This window comes from Anabrus simplex, chromosome 2, assembly GCF_040414725.1.
Source record: "Anabrus simplex isolate iqAnaSimp1 chromosome 2, ASM4041472v1, whole genome shotgun sequence".
Taxonomy (NCBI): Eukaryota; Metazoa; Arthropoda; class Insecta; order Orthoptera; family Tettigoniidae; genus Anabrus; species Anabrus simplex.
The window spans coordinates 714,257,401-714,279,886 of NC_090266.1; the positions used below are offsets into that span (position 1 = coordinate 714,257,401).

Below are 22,486 nucleotides of genomic sequence, written 5' to 3' on the forward strand. Positions count from 1 at the left end.
ATATGGAATAGGAAGTAGGGGTAACCAAACTACACTGACCATGTCTAACTATGTAGCAAATGCTTGAAGTGATGATGTGCTTAGTTTATGCACATCCTGGCCCGCTGCTGAATAGATCCTCTAGCGCACTGAAGCATGCCCGGTGTTACTGATCTGCACGTTTCAGTGATGAGTTGCCTGAGGTGCTCAAGATGTTCTGGTGCTTGAGTGTAAACTATTTGTTTCAAATGCCCCCACAGGAAGAAGTCCAATGGTGTTAAATCCGGTGACCTGGTGGACCAAGGGAAACATCCTTCCCTATCCATGTTCCTGGATGTGTCTCATTCAGATGGTGACCGACATCTAGCAATGAATGCGTAGGAGCTCCATTCTGTGGAAACCACATCATTAAACCATCTCCAAGCGGTACATCCTCCATCAGAAATGGGAGTTCATAGCAGAGAAAGTGTACGTAGCGTGTGCCTATTAAATGACCCTCTAAGAAATACGACCCGATAAGGTATTACCCAAGATTCCATACCATACATTCACTCCCCATTGTACTTCATAGGCAGCTTGTCGCACCCAGAGAATTGTCAGCATTCAAATATTGCATGTTGTGGAAGTTGGCGTTTCCATTATTGCGGAATCACGATTCATCCGAAAACAAAATATTCGGCAGGAATGCTGCATCATTTTCCACATTTCCTAATAGCCACCGACTGAAATTCTTTCGAGCTTTGAAATGTCGCCCGTGGAGTGTAGCTCTAGACGGTAGGGGCGATATTTATGTGCAGCCAGTAATCGCCATACGGACAGCTGGCATTCAACTGTTGTGCAATTGCTCATGTATTCATATGTGGATTATCCCAAGCTGTGTCAAGGACTGCCTCTTCACTTTCCCCAGATGTTACAGTTTTCTCTCGGACTCTTTGAATCACGCCTGTTGTCCATACATATCTTTCAACACTGCTGAAGGTCTTTCCAGTCTGATGTCGCCTGTCTGGATAACCTTTCGGGTACAGACGTTGTGCCTAGCACATATATTTTCTCGCTTTCCCATAGATAAAAGAGTATGTCCAAGTATTAGCCTAATCTGTGGAAAACATGATGAATGACAAGTGACTCATTCAAGCCATATAGCAGTGCAGCATACAATATCAGTAACAGAGGTGTGGAGAACTGAGAAGGCGAACCTCCATAATTCCTTTCTCTATATATTTTCTTTCTATGTTTCCTTTTCGCTTTGGAATGCATACTGTTCATAGTTGACGGTCGGAAATAAATATGGACATGCTATAAGGCGTATTATCATTACACACAAATCTCGTAATATCACGTCACAAAACCCAACATTTGGCACCGAAACACGTAGAAACCAGTGAAATACCCTTGTTTGCATATAGTGTTCAGACTTTTCGTCACTTTCTACACTACGGAAGGAAACTCAACATCAGGAACGACATTATACCGAGATGACTCCATGCCACATCAGCTCGCATCACATCACGCCATCAACGGCAACACGCTGCCAGAGCTCATCATTCACTACAGATATGTCTTTTAATTCACAATATTTCAGTACATTATATAGCCGTCAAACTATAGGTTATATCTTTAGTCGCACGCACACCAGGGAGAAGAGACTTAAATTCCACGAACACAAGGTCTCCATTCCAGTACTATTAACAGAGTTCAAACTTTAAGATCAAATTATACACTCATGCAGCTAGCATAAGCACTCTTTTCTATCCGTTAGCACACCCTGCAGACTAGTAGAAATACGAAATCATTACAGAACATGGTCGGTCAAGCAGCTGTCAATCAAGAATTATTACAGCTACCATACCCTATAAAATGACAGACGACAATTCTGTAAATAAGCTAGCACTCTTGCGAAGGAAGCGAAAGACTGAAAAAACAGCTGTGATAAAATTCAGCACAGCAATAAACAGCACAACTTACGATGACCTTTCAGACTCCAACATGGTTTAGGTCGACTCACCGCTATCGATGACGGTATACAGGAAATGTTAACAGATGCTGAATACGAGGCCGATACCGGGAAACGTCAAGAATACTTAGATATCACGAAGAGAGCAATTCTAAAAGCATTACAAGCCATCGAAAAAGAAAAATCTATGCCGCCAATACCTGTCACGCACACAGTAAAACTCCCTGCAGTAAAATTAGAAAAATTCACAGGAGACTTTTGAGAACTGGGAACAATTCTGGGAACAGTTCGAGTTGTCTATAGATAACAATCAATCTCTCACCAACATCGAAAAGCATGTTTTCCTTTGTGGATATCTGGGAAGAGCGCCCAAGAACCTGGCTAATGGAATACCAGTGACGGCTGATGCATATGAAGAAACAAAAAAGATATTAATTTCTCGCTACGGAAACGCTGACCACATCATTCAAGCCCATACGGATTATCTCGAAGCCTTGTAACCAATTTCAGAAGACACTCCTGCTCAAAATACCATCTACATAGCATGCAATCAACGTATACAAGCCTTATGAGCCTTAGGAGGGAACGTAGATCACAATGGATGGATGTTAGCCCTGAAAATTCTGCGAGCGTTCCCTGAAGATACTGATCGCCATTGGAAAATTTATTCCAGATGAGAGGGCATTCACAAAGGTCATATCACCAAGCTAATGGAGTTCCTAAATGAAGAGGTGCTATGGTCACACAGAAAATCAGGGGAGCTTTCCACTCACCGGATTCCTTCATCACCACGGCAGCGATGCTACATGTAAACACAAACCCAAAACATCTGGAAACGGAAGCAAAGCATTTTTGCTATTTGTTTGTTCTGTGAGACAAGAGGACACTGGGGCCAGGACTGCGAAAAGAACTCCAACATAGCTGAGTGGACTGAAAAGCTAAAAGCAATCAGCCAATGCTTCTTGTGTCTCAATACAGGTCACAGTATGAAAGTATGCCCAAAGAAGAGTAAGGCGTCATGCATAAAATGCAAAAAATCTCATCACGTTTCGATATGCAATGGACAGCAGGTCGCATCAATATCCGTGTGAAAGATAGAGGTTAATAAACCGAACTTCACATACCTTCAAACAGCTACTATCTGGATCACAGGGCCAACTGCTCTCAAAAAATGTACACGCAGCATTTTGGATCCTGAAAGTCATTCAAGTTTTGTAAATAGAAGTCTGATAGATCAGCTTCAGTTAACTATCGTGGGAAATAAGGATTTGACAGTTGCTGGATTCAAGTCATCATGTCACACATCTTTAGCTCGCAGGCTTATTGAGTTTAACACCAGTGGAATATGGACAAAACCTATGTTGCGCATTTCAGCATTTGAAATTGAAAACATCTACACATCGCATCCGCTTGTTCCACACGAAGTACAGTCCCTGTCACACTTACGGAAATTGATACTTGCTGATCCTAAAGGATGACAACAATGATCTATCAATAGAACTTCTCATAGGCAGAGACCAATACTGGAAGGAGATTCTTGATGACCAGCCAATATGCCTATCAGATTCAGTAGTACTTGTTCATTCTAAATTTGGGTGGATTCTGAGTCAGGAACTACAGCCAGCAATGTAAACGTGAACAACATTCAAACTGATGAAGAACCATCTCTTGTGTATGATGATATGCGAAGATTTTGGGACCTAGAGATGTCAGCAGTAAGGGAACATCAGAGAAGGGCTACATATGTAGAGCCACTTGGAACAGTAACACCAACAGAGGAAGAATCTTGGGAAGAGGATCCAGAAAAATCATGAAGGAATATACCGAAGACTAAGGAAGTGCAAATTGATGAATATCTGATGGAGGCAGATGACGATGGAAGTTCTGAAGCAGAAAAGAGCTCAGATATGAGATATGAGTGAAGATGAAGAAATTTCACACGAGAATGAAGAAGTCAGTGAAACTGAAGATATCACTGATGATGGAGAGACTGAAGGTAAGAGTGAAGACAAGGAAAGTGAATGTGATGAAACTGAAGAGGAGGAGATTGAAGAGCCTGAAGAACAGAAGGGTGATAATGGAAAGGAAGAAATTGAAAGGAAGTACATTCAAGGCCAACTATTATGAAGCCATCAATTGTTAAACCATGTGGAGGTGCTTGTCAGTCAGGGCCTTTATCAAGGCTGAAGAAGAAGAACAGCAACTGGAAGAACAAGTCTCTCATTATAAGCTAATACCCGCCAAGTCGGTACTTAAGTCAACGCATGAACCCGCTAAATTACAACGGAAGTTAGGAAAGCTAAAGCAACAGCTCAACCATGTCGTTAATGACCCACAAACGATTTGAGTACTTTGCACATAATGGAATAAAGTGGAAATTTACAGAACCATGCACGGCTTGGTGGGGAGGCTGGTGGGTACAGTTAAAAAATGCCTAAGAAAGGTTCTGTGAAAGACTAATAAGTGAGGAGGCACTCGGAACACTATTGGTGGAAGTAGAAGCCACTATTAACTCGAGACCAATAATTCAAGATAGATCTGAGACTATGACTCCAAGTCATTTCCTGAATGGTACGCGACTAACTGCCCTGCCCACCGGCTCCAAGCCCATGACCCAAATAGACCTGAAGAAGGTCAAACTCAGGGAGGAAATGCAGGACGACTTCCTAAAGAGATGGAGGAATACGTATCTTCACAAGCTCAGGAGCTACCACAAAGGTAGACTTCCAAACGAACAAAAGAGGGAGTGCCGAGTAGGAGACATCGTGCTGCTTCGGGATGACTTGCAATCTAGACATCTGTGGCAGAAGGCGCGAATCACAGAAAGGAGACCAGACAGAGACAAGAAAGTATGAATCCTCATCCTATAGATGGCCAACAGGACGAAGATTTATCAGCCTGTACAGCTGGTCTTCAGTCTGGAGATCGACCAGGGTGGGGAGGATCAACGCCACCTAGGATACAAGGCCACTACACTAACAAGATCTCAGCAGCTGACGTCACAGCATTGCAGCCTAATCTAGTGCAGTATCCACGTTGTTTTTGGAGGTGTATGAATGTTATCTTTGTACCGAAACACTTGGGTCTAGTACTGTTACTGTGAAATATTGATGAGATTAAGTAAGAAGTATGCCTTGTAAATGTTGCATCCCTGCCTGTAAGGGCAATTATTCAGCCGGACCAAATGTGAGCGATTTTCTCCTTCCGAGTGATGAAGACCTCAAAGAGAAATGGATTAAAGATATTCACCAGGATTAATTTGTGTCCTCCGAACAATCTGTGGCGACTTAAAATTTTTCTAGTTTAATTTTCAGAGTGTTATTTGAATGTTTTACTCCCTGTTGTTAATATACAGAGTAACTTAAATACATGAAATGACCAAATGATCAGGTATAGAACTGACTACAGCTCCTAACCTCAAGACTTGAAGTTATGATATTTTTAAGTTATCGTACTAGACTTTCTAAATAAGATATTTTGCAAATATTGTGTGTATAACATGGGACTTCTAACTGCTTGTCAGGTCTGTGAATTACATTTCCAGTCCACTGATATAGAGAGAAGTACTTCAATGTATGACCCTAAGAATACAAGGTTAACAGCACCCCTAGACAAACCTCGTCTCAAGAAAGGTGGGTTACATGTTCTACAGTAGTCTATACATGAATATAGGTGAATACCTATGATAATAGCAGAATTTGTACTATCATAGGCCTAAGTGCTGTACATATTATTATTAAAGATGCAATTCCATCTCTGCTGCCGGGATGTCCCTCATATCTATCCAGACCTTCAACATCAAGAAAAGATCCTGAGAAAGACTTGAAAATGCTTTTCTGAAGACCAGCATCGAGGGAAGCCCTTTTGTTCAAGACAAACACATGAAAAGAATTTTGTTTCATAACCTCATATCTATTTTAAGATACTCATGGAAATCTCTTGTGCAGTCAATATCACCTCATTGTTATTGACACTCAAGAAGTACATCTGGAATGATGCTTCCGTGTGAGAACACATGGAGTCCAGTTAGTAGTAACTTGACTACCTCTCCAGTTAACAAACAGAGGTCGTCTAACTGTCTGGGTTATCTTGCTAGGAAAGTTGAATTTTTAGATCATACAGACAAAGATGTTCTTTTAATAGATGGATTATAAGGGTGGAAATACTGTAGGTTGTGCTGAAGGTACTTCTCAGTGTGCTGTTAGTGCCTATGTTTCCATGGTCCGCAGCTTAGATTCCAAGTACTTAGATGTAGCCCATATTCTGACAGTAAAATACTTTAAGGCAGAGGATTTGCATTCATTTTATAAGGCAGTGATTTTGAGGTTACAGGAGATATGAGGAGGTATTTGGTGTTATTGCTGATAAAAATTCAGTCAATAAAAAGGCTATTTCATTCTTTAGTGATCCACCTCAACTGGAAATTAAATATGACCATCCCGAACAAAGTGTGACCAAGAGACCACATCATTTTATTGTTGATAAGGTGCATATTTTAAAATGTGTAAGAAATAATTGGCTTAAACAGAAGGGAAAAGTAATGAGATTTCAACAGTTTAGTGATGATTATGATGCTTGTTGTTTAAAGGGGCATAACATTGAGGTCATCGGCCCCTAATGGTATGAAATGAAATAACAAAAAATTCAAATTCATCCAGTGACCAAAATAAAATAAAAAATGTCATGAAGAATGAATGGATGGACATGAACCCTACAAAAAAACAAAAACAGTGTATCAGACTCAAAAAGAAGGTAGTTAATTAGAGTATTACTGACCAAGGGACCATTTATAAAGCACAATGATGCTTGATGTCTGAAGGGGTGCTAAATTCACGTCTAAGGCCCCACAGAATGGTACATGTCGCGAGTCAAGTAGAACCATGGTATTTGTCATTTTGGGGTACTGATCAAAAGTAGCAAACACTCACGGTGGTCCACACAAGATGGTACTACTCACAAGTATTGCAATTCGTACAGGGAACGCAGACCAATGGTGTTTCTCACACAATGGCACCACTCACAGCCAACGCAAACCAGTAAGGTTCCTCACCTAGGTGTACTAGTCACGGGCGCCGGTATTCCCGTGGTGTTCCTCACATAGTGGGTACCAATCACAGGCAACACTGACCCACGGTGCCGCTCATATAGCGGTACAACTCACAGGCTACGCCCAGACCCGCGGTGTTGCCCACATGGGTACAACGCACGGGTACTGGAATCCACCAGGCCAGGATTTTTACTGCAACTAATCACAAACCTATTTCGTACCAATTTAGTGATACTACTCGCAAGGACATGCAACCCATGGTGTTCCCCGCATGATGGTACGAATCAAGAGTAGTTTCATGGTTCTAATTCAATCATCCCTTGGTCGACTCTTACGACTGGCAGGGGATACCGCGGGTGTATTCTACATGTGCGTCCCCCACCCGCAGGGGGTAGTGTATTTGGTCCGCGAGAGGTATTTTATTTCCCTCAAGTCCGCCGGCAAGCCGGTTAGGGCCCCCCTATCCGCCACCTGGGACGCGCCACGTGGGAGTATCACCTCTCCCCCTGCTACGCCTGCATAGCAGGTTCGTGGAACAGTTTAGTGACAATGTTCCAGAAGGAATAGCTAGCCCTACTCTGGAATCATTGAATGTTGTTATTGGGGATGATGACATGCATGACCAGAACGAAAATGTACTTCCTGTGTTTTTCTACAGGGTCTTTATTTATGCTTGGCAAGGACTTTCTCGCTCGACCTTGGCCAGCAGTGACGGTTCAGTTGCCGGCTACCGCACGTGCGTATATACGGCAGAATACGCTGCTCAAAATCATTATCATGCATTTTATTCGCCATGTATACAGTTTATGCTCAAAATTATCATGCATTTTACTAACCAGTTTTACAGTTTATGCTGAAAATAGTTCCCCGTGCACTGCCAAACATAATGGGCATCTCCTAATGAAGTTTTCAGTTACTCTACCAAGTTCTTCAGCACTGATGGATGCAATTGCAGCTCTTATATTTTCTTTAAGTTCGTCTAGTGTGTGAAGTTTGTTCCCATAAACTACATTTTTTAACATTCCCCACAAATATAAATCACATGCCATTAAATTTGGGCTACGAGGGGGCAACAGATTTTTACTTATGATCCTCATACCAAACACGCTTCAGTAAGGAGTTAACGACCTTTACGTCTATTTTTATTGTTTACTGAACCTGTACGTTTAAATCTCTTGGCCAGTTGTTTTATTGCCCGATTGATAGGAATGGATCTCCTTGGAAATTTTGCTCGAAACTTTTGTCTTGTCCTAGTGCATGATTTTCTGCACTTAATGTAAGTATTGTGCAGATATACACGTTCACGTAACGAATATTTCACATACATTACAGCACCATACACAATCACAATAAAACACTATACAATACGACAGACAGTATGTAGTAGCTTCATTGAACACCCTACTATCTCGGAGCTCAGCTCTCAGCAACTGCAGGAAGTGCATGAAACCGCGTGCGCCAGCAGCCTGTCATCGGAGGTCAACATCGAGCTAGAAAGTCCTTGCCAAGCATAAGTAAAGACCCTGTACATAGGAGGTTACTGTTCTTATAGAATTAATGAATAATTTTAGTGTGGCTATTGTATGGTGTTTGTATCTGGTGATGATAATGAAATTAAAGATGACAGAAATAGCTTCATCAGTCAGACAAGTAGAGGTGGCTTATGTTTCCCAAGCTCAGATGCAGTAAAATGTGTATCCTATGTCCTTGCTGTGACTCAAAAAATCCTAGATGACAAGGAAGAATTGTCCTTAAATCAAACAAGTCAGCAAAACATTTTGAACCAGGTCGCACTTTCACATATAACATCATTTGCTTTTTCTACCCATAATTGTATTACTTGTCATACTGTCCAAGATATTGCACATTCAGTTGTACTACATCTGTAAATATCTTGTTAAATAATTATACACAGAAATTTTATGACTATACAAAAGAAAAAATGTCACCAATTAAGTGTTTCTAAAACCGTGTATGTACTTCTTTTTTTAGGACCACCAATGTTTATTAGAAGAGAGTAGATGTTGATACTACATATTAAAAGGGGATATTTTTGTAAATCGCTGTTGCTGAAAGAATGCGACTAATGTTGTGTTTCCGCAGGCTCAGTGTTGTTATTGGGGATGGTGACATACATGGCTTGAATGAAAGTGTACCTCCTGTGTTATTCTACATAGCATGTTACTGTATAGAATTTAAGTGTGGTTATTGTAAGTTATTTGTATCTGCTGATGATAATGAAATTCAAGATGACAGAAATGGCTGCATCAGTCAGACAAGTAGTGGTGGCTTATGTTTTCTAAGCAAATATGTTGTAACATGCACCCAATGTCCTTGCTGAAACAAAAAACATCCTAGATAACAACGAAAAGTTGTTCTTGAATCAAACAAGTAAGCCAAAAACATTTTTTAACTGGCATCACTTTCAAACGTCTGTTGTTTTTTTCTGCCCATAATTGTACTACTGGTCATAATATTCATGATATTGTACATTCCATTGTATAGATATCTGTAAATAACTTGTTAAATAATGACAACAAAATTTAGTCACTGTACCAAGGAAAAAAAGTGCCACTTATTGCATGAGATTTAAGTTTTCCTAAAATTGTGCTTAATTTTTTAGAACCACCACTGTTTATCAGAATAGTCATTTCCTCCTCCACCTCACTCCCTGATTGTATTTCTTCCTTCATGAGCAGCTCTATAATTCCGATGTAAGTATACAATGATTGTGATAAAAGACCCCTGGTTAACCCTCAAATAATTATGATAAAATAGTCTTCGTTGACTCGTACGGTGACGTGTGGTATGTTATGACTCATAATATATTTGAGAAAAGTTAATGTATATAACTTTTTAAAATATAATTCTGAAAATGAGTTTGTTTTCTACGCTAGCAAAAGTTCGAGTGAGTACTGAATGCTACATGATGTCGTATTCCTCGGTACTCCAGTAGGCCGCACAGTGATGACATCACATTTCGAGTGTAGCGGCTTTGTATCCCAGGTGGAGTTAGGAGGATGTGGAGAACTGAGAAGATGAAGCTCCACAATTCCTTTCTCTATGTATTTTCTTTTCTCTTTGGAATGTATATTGTTGATAGTTGACGGTCGGAAATAAATATGGATGTGCTGTAAAACCAATTATCATTACACACAAATCTTATATCACATGATGAAAAGCAGCGTTCTACTGTTTGCATGTGACAAATACTGGCCTGTGCCCAAGTATTAAAACATTATATCAATGCAAAAAATTTTGAAAGATGTAGGATTCAAACCATGTTCTGTTAATTGCTTGGCTACGATAGAACGGTGAGTGTGTGCTTGTATTAAGAATATATTAGAGTACATTTCTCTGTCAGTTCACTATTTCATACGCTCTTCACATCACTGTAACCTCACTTTAAGCATTAATTTTGTGCTCTGCTACACCCAGTCACTAGGCACGACATATTAATATAGTAACATGGTAGACTGACGTAAATAAATAATTTAAATGATGTAACGTTTTTTGAACGGTCTATAGGAACTTTCGGATATGGTCATAATCACTTTCATGCTGAGCTTATGGGGCATTAGAATAACAAAGGATGTCAGTACAAAAATATCATTCTTCCCACATTTGCTGGGTACAGGAAAACTAGTGGGAAAACATGACTACTTGGTGCTGGTCCAGCACTGGCCATACTACAGTAAAGTGCTTGTCAGGAGACAGGCTCACAGTGCACGCGACCGGCAATCCCTTGTATAGTTTTATTGGTCATGATCTAAAAAAGCTTATAACAAAATACAAAGGAGAAAGATATACAAAGTCTTGAAAGAATTGAGGGAAGATTATTACAGGTAATCAAAGGTATTTGTATTGATAACTGGCAGTAGAGAGCATTTGTGGAACAATAAGCTTCTGATTCAAAGAAGTTAAGAAGATTTATATAATGGCAAAATTTAAAGATACTGTGACCGATGGTATTCTGTTGACTGGAACTGTGCTTATGCTGATGAATGATGGAATGTGAACAGAAATGCAAGTAGTTGTCACTGTTGAGAATAAGTTAATGTTTTTCTGCTACATCTCATTATTTACTCATTAATTCCAGTTTAACATTCATTGCTGCGGACGAGTTAAAGGATAAACTCCACATGTTTTATGTGTGGTATAACCCCCTGGTGAACTACACAAACAGCATATTATTAGACAGTCTTTCTTACTACCGGTACTTAATGTAATCTTTGATTAATTATTCTTTGTCACTGTTCTTAACAGAGTTTCTAAAATAATGGCAACTAATATGTAAGCTAGTGACGAGTTTTAATTAAATCTGTACAACTCAATGTGGAATTAAAAATCCATAGTGGTGACCCCGACGTCTATCGTATAGTACCAATGTGGTGTAGATAGTGTGTATCTAATATTATTCCATATATATATTATTGCCATGTAAACCAATGACACCACAAATACTGCAATGCCACATGACAACATGCCTACAGACAATTAACAAATAGTGCGAGTTGCAGTTAAAATTCTGCCTATATGGCGTAAAAACATTGGAATCACTGCTGAGCTTACACAATTTACAGTAATTACGTTATAGGCTCACTTGAATCGGATGTTGCAGAACAATTGAGTGATTTCTTAACCAAACCTCTAACACACCTTTCATGGACCTTAAAACACGCCTAAGAGGAGAATTCAAGGAATCTGAAGGCCGGAAGGTAACAAAACTCTTAAGGCGACACTCCAGAGATAAAAGGATATCTTTACCTAATGCATGTATTTTCACGAAACTTTGTGGGAATGTCACCTACATAAAAGTGAAGATATCACAAAAATTTCATTCACATACAATTAATAGTTCTTCAAAAAAAAATTTTTTTTGAAATTTTAATTCCATTTTTTCATGAAATTTAATTAAAAGGTTAATGTAAATTTGTAATTAGGTAAATAATATCTTTTAAAAGCACTAAGTACTGATTATTTTGTACAAATGTATATAAGGACATATATCGTAGTAAAGTTTGTGTAATTTTTACGTTCTAAAATGTAGGACTTAAAAATCTCTACTTGCAGAAATTCTGCAATCAAAAATTCCATATGCAGGTTTCTTAATATAGCTGTGATACATATACCATACAAATTTTGTTACAACTAGCTGAATATTATGGGAGAAAAATGGGACTGAAGTGTAAAAATTACAATTGGCAGGAAAATTAAAGCAAACTTCAAGTGACTTTTTCTTCCTGATTCATTACCTAAAAGTCACCAGAACCATATGTTTTTCCTTCCCTTCCTTTCTTAGCAGCTTCTGTACGAATACTGGTAACTCTGGAGGCTTATCTCTTCTTCTCCAAAGAACGGAAAATGATTCACCGGCATTTTGTTTTTCACAATGCTACCTTACCTAAGTCGAAGTTATGGGGATTGTAGTTTCTGTCATGTCATGATTGTTTGGTATAGGTGCAGGACTTACATGGCTTGAAGATGATTCAACACTTTCCTGATGAGAACAATCTGATTCCGATAACATTTCATGACCTTTTGTCCCTGATTTCTTCAGTGGAGACTCCTGTTCGATAATAGCTGATCCCCATCTCTTTCCTATCAAAAGTTCAGCAATTTGTCGCTTAGCTAAAGCTGATTTATGTTTATTCCCTTGAATACAAGCTATCAATTATTACAGCACACTGTCTTTCAATAATAACAGTATCTTGACATGCAACTAGAAGACGTTACTTGCACGCGCACTTCACGAAAGTAAACAGACTGGCTACCACCACAAACCCCCCCCCCCCAAAAAAAAGATTAAACATACAAGAATAACAAAACTTGTAGTTGTCAGCACTATTTTAATACCATCAGGAAAACCAATACAAGCATAAAATGTTGTTCAAGGTCAGTCGAGTACTGAAATATTAGTCCGTAACAGGCTTTATAAATTCATTCAGAAATGTGGTAGATCTTACAGCTTGAGCCTGTATAAATATGCCGAGAGAGGGGCTTTTGGCCCATCCCATGGATGCATAATTGCAAAGAACAGGCATAATTGATAGAATGGAAACATGACAATGACATCATTACCTAACAAAGCAGTTCAGCAGATGCCACACCCATTTCTGCTGTGTGCAGACTGTCAAACAAAGCATTATTAAAGTGATAAATTGTTTGAATTCAGCGAAATAACTTTGTGACAAGAAAGAAGAAACTCAATCCTTTCAATTTCAGTGATTAAAAAAAAAAAGCCATAATGACCAAAACATTGATTTTTATCTCCAGAGTGTCGCCTTAACAGAACTTAAACTAGGGGACAAGAAACCCAGCCAGCTGTTGAGAGAAATCCGTGTCATTACGTTTTATGCACAATTTGCATGCAACGACTACCCTTAAACTTAAGATCTATATTAGCCTCATCAAATGACACACTAGACAACATGGCTTTTGGCTAACCCCACATCTTGCATATTTGCCATACAGTCAACCTCTTCTATTAACGAATCATCTTTGCCACAACTCGATCGGATCTCCCGTTTAGAGGCACAAATCGAACGACTGTCACTATCAATCAACAGTATGCTTGAGAATCAAAATACATTCCGTTCTCGTCCAAGATCAGGTTCATCTTATCGTCAAACACACCAACCAGATGGTACATTCTGTTGGTATCATCTTAAATACCGTGAAAGGGCAAAAAAAAAAAAAAAAAAAAGTGTCGCACCATGCTCCTTTAGTGCACATCTTCCTTCTGTTTCGGGAAATGCTTAGCCTCCTCGTTATATGCGGCACATAGCGATGTGGGCCAAATTACTTCTCGCCGCTTATATATCAACGACCATTCCTCTAGTACACGTTTTTTGGTGGATACAAGAGCGGACGTATCTGTGTTTCCCCCTGCTGTTCAAGACAAACACAGGGCTTCTAAATGAATTCTGTATGCTGCAAATGGAACACCCATTCACACTTACGGTGAATGCCTAATCAAAGTTGATTTAGGTTTGAGACGTGCATTCCACTGGCCATTCACTATCGCTGATGTCCAACAATTTCCTCAATGATTACACACTGCTAGTTGACATCAAACACAAACGCCTCATTGATAGTACTTTCCAACAATCACAATTTCAGCACAGAATTCAACCACTCAAAGTGTACTCCCGTTAGATCCTCATAATAAATATTCAGCCATTCTTAAGGAATATCCAAACTTGCTTTGTGACAGGCCAACCTTCTGTGCACCAGATATCCAATTTTTCCACACCATTTCAACAGTAGGCCATCCAGTTACAGCTAAAGCTCAACGTTTGCCACCTGACAAGCTAGCCTAGGCCAAGATAGAATTCTAGCAGACGACAGATCTAGGCATCTGCAGACCTTCCAACAATCCAATGGATCCTGGTGCCCATGTGAATATTACAGGGCTCTCAATGCAATTACTGTACCAGATCGATACCCAATTCCACACCTGCAGGACTTTAACAGTCGCCTATCAGGTAAAACAATATTTTCCAAAATAGACTTGATACGCGGGTTTCAACATATACCCATAGCAGAAAATGATATACCAAAAACTGCTGTTATAACCCCCTTTGGTTTATTCAAATTCCTCAAACTTCTGTTTGGACTTTGTAATGCAGCCCAATCATTTCAGAGGTACTTTGACTCTATTCTTCGAGATCTGGACTTTGTTTTCTATTACTTGGATGACATCCTCATAGCATCTGAAAATGACCTGGAACATGAACGCCACCTTAGAATCTTGCTGGAACGTTTACATAAATATTGCATCAATGTGAACCTAACAAAGTGCATTTTTGGGGCTCCTGAAATTTCATTCTTAGGATACTGTGTAACATCTGCAGGTATCAAACCACTCAACAATCGTGTCGAAGTTATTCTATCTTTTCCACAACCTATCAATATCTGCGAACTCCGTCAATTCCTTGGTTCGGTAAACTTCTATAGTCGTTCACTACCTACCACTGCTGAAACTCAACATCTGCTCTACAATCTTTGCAAAGACACGCGCAAGTGTGACCGCAGAAAAGTTCAGTGGGCGGCAGACACAGTGCAAGCCTTCGAACATTTGAAACACAAAATCGCAAATACAATCCTCTTAGCCCATCTGCCACGTGACCTACCATTCATATTGACGGTCGATTCTTCTGGTTTCGCCATGGAAGCATCTCTGAACCAGATTCATAATAAAAAAACTAGAACCCTTAAGATTTTACTCGAAGACTCTAAGTGAGACACAAAAGCAGTATAGCACATGACAGGGAATTACTTGCTGCATATTCAGCAATTAAATACTTCCGTTATTTGTTGGAAGGTAGGAATCTCACACTTTATACAGACCACAAACCTCCAACATTTGCCGTCCAGCAACGTTCAGACAAAGCATCACCCAGACAGCCACGACAGTTGGACTTTATTAATCAGTTTACTACTGACTTAAGGTACCTCCCCGGCAAGGACAATATTCCAGCTGACTTCTGTTCACGCATCTCATCTATCATAGTTCTATCACAATTATCATTTGACAATGTAGCCCAAAGACAATTAATCAACCAGGAACTTCATTCATTATTGCAGTCAAAAGATACTTCTCCCAAATTCAAAAATGTGTGTCTACTATCAGGAAATGAGTTAACTGTTGATATTTCTACTGGAAACATCCAGCCATACCTACCAGAACAGTTAATTGCAAACAAGGATTTGACACACTACACAATGCCTCATCCAGGCAGGAATTCATCCGTCTGATTAATACAGAAACAGTACGTTTGGCCATCGCTCAAAAAGGATGTCAGATTATGAGCTAAAACGTGTAAACAATGCCAGCGTTCCAAGGTGACCAGACACATCCACAGCCCCATTGGTATATTTGTTCCAGTAGATCAACGTTTTTCTCACATTCACACCAACATCATATAGACGGTCGATGCTTCTGATTTCGCCATGGAAGCATCCTTAAACCAGATTCATAATAAAAAACCAGAAGCCTTCGAATTTTACTCGAAGACTCTAAGTGAGACACACAAGCATCCTCCATCTGAGGGTTTCCACTACCTGCACACCATCATCGATCGCCAGAGGCTACACCATTGATGGACATCACAGCTGAAACAGTAGCCTATGCTCTTCTTCACACATGGATAGCTAGGTTTGGTGTACCATCTATCATCACTACAGATCGAGGCAAACAATTTGACTGTTCGTTATTCAACAACCTTATGAGAATTCTAGGCAGTACTCATTACGACAACAGCCTATCATCCGGTAGCTAACGGAAAAATCGAACAATGGCACCTATAGTTCAAAACAGCACTTCGTGCACAACTATCGGACAGCTGGTTCTTCCAACCACCAACCATTTTACTGGGACTTCGATCACTTCTTACACCACATCTGGCATCTACACCAGCTACATTGGTTTATGGAGAGCCAGTTCGCCTACCAGCTATCTCGAAGAACAAAATATGACAACAGATGTTTCCTCCTCCATCCTCAAGTTAAAAGACCATGTTCCATTCATCAAAGCGTCCTTTTGTCCACTCCGACCTCCTCAGTACCTCTCATGTCTTCATCCGGCATGATGCCTCTCGCAAAGCACTCAACCCAGTATATGACTGACCATTCAAGGTGATTTCCCGCCCTACTAAGTGTTTTGTAATCGACACAGCTCGTGGCGAACAAACTAAACTGTTTCTATTGACAGACTCAAACCTGCATTCCTTTTTTTTTTTTTTTTTGCTAGGGGCTTTACGTCGCACCGACACAGATCGGTCTTATGGCGACGATGGGATAGGAAAGGCCTAGGAGTTGGAAGGAAGCGGCCGTGGCCTTAATTAAGGTACAGCCCCAGCATTTGCCTGGTGTGAAAATGGGAAACCAAGGAAAACCATCTTCAGGGCTGCCGATAGTGGGATTCGAACCTACTATCTCCCGGATGCAAGCTCACAGCCGCGCGCCTCTACACGCACGGCCAACTCGCCCGGTTGCATTCCTTTTGGACAGCGACTACAATTCTTCACCTGTTAAGTGTGGTACTACACTGACTGAGCAAATGTCATGGGATAGCGGAGCACTGATGCGCAGGTGTGTTGTCTGCGCACCACACGCCCCCTGTGCCAGCGGCAGTTGTATAGAAGACCTTGTGAGCAGTGGCTGTGCATGTGACCAGTGTAACATGGAATGTTGTCGTGAGCCGACACCGAACGGGGTATGGTGGTCGGTGCCCGACGGATGGGAAGTGCGATTTCGGAAGTGGTGCAGGAATTTGACGTACACCATCAACCGTGTCCAGGGTGTATCGTGAATGGTTGAACGCGGGTGTCACCGTCCATAACAGACGAACGACCGTCCGTCCAGCCACCATCGATGACCGTGACCGGCGACATCTGAGACATATCGTCAATAGTGACAGGCCGACAACCGTGCAACAAATCACGGCTCAATTAAACGCAGGGCGTGCTAGACATGTCTCCCAGTGGACAATCCGTAGGAACATGGGTTCTATGGGGTATGGGAGCCGGCGCCGCACACGGGTGACACTGTTAACCAAACGTCATTGGGCACAACGACGCGCATTTGTCACCAGTCACCAGGGATGGACACTGGAACAATGGCGTAACGTGATATGGTCGAACGAATCACGATTTCAACTGCACCATGCCGATGGGAGGCACAGTGTATGGCGCAGACCACATGAAGCGATGGATCCCGCCTGCCTCGAAGGTGTGGTCCAGGGCTCTGGTGTCTCTGTTATGGTCTGGGGTGCATTTTCCTGGCATGGAATGGGTCCCCTAGTTGTTCTGGAAGAGACTTGGAATGGTACGCGGTATGTTGAGCTGCTTGGAGACCATCCCCACCCATTTTTGGCCTTCCAGCGCCCAGGCGGTTCTGTGGTGTTTCAAGATGCACATCGCTCCCACGTCGCCCGGGAATGGTGCCAGGAACATGCAGCGGAGGTCCAACGACTGCCATGGCCATCCAGGAGCCCCGATATGAACCCTATTGAGCATATTTGCAAATAAAGAGATTTTGATTTTTTGATATCTGGGATGTCCTGGAACGCAGGCTCCGTGCCATGGATCCTGCACCCACGAGCAGACCAGCATTGGCGGCCGCTCTGCAAACGATTTGGTGTTAGCTGCGTCCAGAGGACTACCAGGGACTTGTCGACTCACTTCCACAGCGTCTAAATGCAGTTCGCAGGGCCAGAGGAGGCCTCACACGCTATTAAGTGACTATCCCATGACATATGCTAAGTCAGTGTACTTTCAACATCACAACTGATCACCTGACTAGCAGCGACAATCAAGAAAAAGGCTCATCAGTACCAACTCGAATCCAAAATACCCAATCTTGTTCAGGTCGAGCTGTTCGGTTTCCTGCCAAATACCTCTCCGTTATCACTGGGGACCCTCTGAACCGAAGGCCAGTACGCTGACCATTCAGCCAATGAGTCTGACAGTTTTTGAGATATCAGTATCTTAATAAAAAGAATTCAACCCCCTTTTCAGTCATTTTCACCCCCCACCCAAGTGTTTTTTCCAAAAACAATAAATACATGTTTCTTTACTTTTAACAGAGATTAAAAATACCAATTCTCACTTCTGTAATATGTTAAGTTTTTGAGATATACTGTAGATATGCTCATTTTAAATTTTCACCCCCTTTTTAGTTCCCCTTAAGTGGATTTTCCGAAATCAAAATACCTACGTTTCTTTAGGCCTACTTTTACAGGAGGTTCCAAACACCAATTTTTACGTCTGTAACATTTCACGTTTCTGAGATATACTGTAAATACAGTCTTCCTAAAAATTCACCCCACTTGTCACTCCTGTTTAACCCCATTACCAGGTGAGTTGGCCGAGCGGTTAGGACCATGCAGCTGCGAGCTTGCATCTGGGAGATAGTGGGTTTGAACCTCACTGTCGGCAGCCCTGACGATGGTTTTCAGTGGTTTCCCATTTTCACACCAGACTGTACCTTAATTAAGGCCACGGTCGCTTCCTTCCCACTCCTAGCCCTTTCCTATCCCATCGTCGCCATAAGACATCTGTGTCGGTGCGATGTACAGCCAACTGTTAAGAATAACTCCCATTAATTTGATTTTTCAAAAATAAAAATACGTATTTCTTTATTTTTAAAGGAGATTCCAAATAACAATTTTCAGATCTGTAATATCTTCAGTTTTTGAGATATAAGTATTCTTATTAAAGGCATTCAACCCCTTTTTCACCCCTCCTAGTGGGATTTTCTAAAAACAAAAAAATATGTGTTTCTTAATTTTTAAAGGAGATTCTGAAAACCAGTCTTTACGTATGTAAACTTTTAAATTTTTGAGATAGAGACACAGTCAGACACCTACATTGTAATATAGGCCTAAATGTATTTTTTTTTTTTTTTTTTTTTGCTAGTTGCTTAACGTCGCACCGACACAGATAGGTCTTATGGCGACGATGGAACAGGAAAGGGCTAGGAGTGGGAAGGAAGTGGCCGTGGCCTTAATTAAGGTACAGACCCAGCATTTGCCTGCTGTGAAAATGGGAAACCACGGAAAACCATTTTCAAGGCTGCCGACAGTGGGGTTCGAACCCACTATCTCCCGAATACTGGATACTGGCCACACTTAAGCGACTGCAGCTATCGAGCTCGGTCCTAAATGTATCCTCAAAATTTTGATGATGCCTATATGTAAGGCAAAACATGTACCATTTTAATTAAAATGTCAATGTAATTCAACAAAGACAAGATTTATTGTATTGATTAGGTGGACAAATTAATAAATTAACTTATTATTTCAATCACGTGTCAGTATTCGGCTTAAATTTATTTATCAGGACTGAAAAATTACTTCAAGTCAAAAAGTAACTACAAGTGTGAATGCAAAATGTAGAGGTTCTAGACGTGGAGACTGTTTTGAAATAGGGATGGGTCTGAATCCAACCAATGGCTATCCTTGAAACTGGCTTCTAAATTCCATTTCAGCTAACAGGAAATAAATTACTACTAAAACCTACACAGTAACGCTGTCTCACACGCCAGGAAGATGTGATACATTGAACGAGATGTTCAGAGAAGGAGGGGATTTTCACCCGTGGCCAATATTAGGAACTGTCCCGGTATTCGCCTCGGTGCAGGAGAATAGCAAACCACAGAAAACCATTCTCAGGACACGCGACGGTGGGAGTATAGAGCTGTCGGACCACGGACCAGCCGTGGCCACTTATAGGCCGAAGCCTACTCTGCAACAGTCGAGCAACAAACGAAGGCATAGTGGACATCAAATATTCACACAAATATCAATGCTTTACTTCTCACAGCCCAGCACTCGCTACATTCAGCTGCGCGCGGAACGACTGTCGTTTGTTTACACGCTCGCTGCTTTCTCGGGAAGGATGTTGTGAAGCTATGCTCAGAGCTGCCAACCTCTGTACGGAGGAACTAATGAGTGAGGTGCTTCGATAGCTGGTGGCAAGACGATTAGTCTGGACGGTTAGGATTCTTGCCATGGACAAGACGATTGGTCTGGACGGTTAGAAGCCGCCTTAGGCCCCTAGTTTCATGTGAAAACACGATTGGTCTGGACGGTTAGGATTCTTGCCGTGGACAAGACCATTGGTCTGGACGGTTAGAAGCCGCGAAGCGGCCTTATGCCCTTAGTTTCATGTGGAAACACGATTGGTCTGGACGGTTAGGATTCTTGCCGTGGACAAGACGATTGGTCTGGACGGCTAGGATTCTTGCCGTGGACAAGGCCATTGGTCTGGACGGTTAGAAGCCGCGAAGCGGCCCTACGCCTCTAGTTTCATGTGGAAACACGATTGGTCTGGACTGGTTCTTGCCGTGCGGATGGTTAGGATAAGACCTGGACAAGACTATTGGTCCGGACGGTTAAAGCCGCATTGTAATTTTACATGGTGTTTTTTTGTTTGTGCTTTTATTCAGCCGGGGTTGGTAATGCAATGTATTTATCAGCATTGATGGCAATGACGTCACATTCCGTTCACCATGACCAATGAGAATGCAAGAAACTACTTGAGCCATGGACGATGGCGGCTACTGCTCTTTATTAGGTTATAAAAGTAAATATATTTCTCGGGGCGGGCTGGTGGGTTCCTAGACATAGCAATGAACACATCTCTCCTCTAAAAGGAATTCCAAGTAAGATTTACATTATTTTCACTTCCCTATAATGTTATAAACGTTGGGCTGCGGGAAGTAAAGTTTTACCACACAGATCCCTAATTCTGCCTCAGGAAAATAACATTATCCAAATATAGCAATTTGTCTATCGAGGTGCTCATTAATACTGACCTACATTTAGAAACATTACAATCATATGCAATTAACATATATAAAAATAAAGGCTGATCATTGTATTTTATAGCAAACGAAACTATGCAAGTCTAATCACACGTGCATGTGACTAGAATAAAGTGAGGTTAGGCATATTAACCAAGCTAACTAAAACAGCATTTGCCTTTAATAAACGAACAGAGAAAAGTATTAGGAGAAATTCACACCTTACAGTACTGGCAGAATTGTGCGGTAGATTTAAGCTATACATATAAAGTCCACCCTTTTATTAGAACAGGGCAACTTGATCAAATTTAAATTTACAGAATAGCGCCTCACCGTTAATAGAACTAATCTTTTTTCACGACCATACACTCTTTACCTTACTAATAATCACTAGTTTAGTAGCTTGTGTTATGGGAAGCCTATTATTAAATCAATTCACACATCGCCACCTTCTTTAAGGTGTTTAACAAAGAAAAAATCATGCTGGATTTAAACTCACCTTTTTACAAAACGGGCAAAATGACTTGCTAAAAACAACGACCTTGTTTTCAGCAATAATACTATCCACTGTCCTAATGGGCGGCATATTAAATTTAGTATCTCTCACTTCACTATTAAAGAAAATGGTTTACTTTATACGACAGAAGATTCTTCATAAGTTGTCATCGCACCAGTCATAATAAGGAGTCGTTTCTATCAGCAACAATGAAACTAAGTGCTACAGTTTGAGAGCAGGAACACAAGATAATCCGCAAATAATCTTTCCTAACGTAATGCTATAAGCCACTGCCTCCAGTCATAATACCGCTAAACGAGTGCAGCGCATCCTTCCGTGCGGCAAGCAATTCACAGCTGCGTTCTCACCGTTCTGGCCAACCTTTGCCTTCTACAAGGATGATATACGCAGCGTGCGCACAGTGTGGCCAACTCCTGAAAGAAGAATGTCGCTATACGTAGTTTCGAAAGTTGCCAGAAGTCGCTAATATACTGTACTTTTCAAGTTAAAATATACCGCAATCCGATGTGCCTTTGAAGATCATACCAAGCTACGTGTAATATTGTTGATTTACTACAATGAATTGATGTTTGAAAGCTGTAAAATCACTGTTTAACTGAAAAACAAGCACCTCCCCAGCAGTATCTGTGAATTTTTTTCGATGCAGTCCTAAATTACTAGATGCTTGGGAATAATGAAA

At 41.0% G+C, this 22,486-nt stretch overlaps 1 protein-coding gene across 1 annotated transcript in view; it reads right to left on the reverse strand.

Annotated features, from left to right (window-relative positions):
* LOC136864399 (thioredoxin reductase 1, cytoplasmic) overlaps positions 1–22,157 on the reverse strand; it is a 228,547-nt gene extending 206,390 nt beyond the window's left edge. Inside the window, exon 1 of the mRNA XM_067141343.2 lies at positions 21,790–22,157. Coding sequence (XP_066997444.2) covers positions 21,790–21,876 — 87 coding nt within the window. The 5' untranslated portion in view covers positions 21,877–22,157. The remainder of the gene's footprint in view (positions 1–21,789) is intronic.
* Positions 22,158–22,486: the final 329 nt, after the last annotated feature.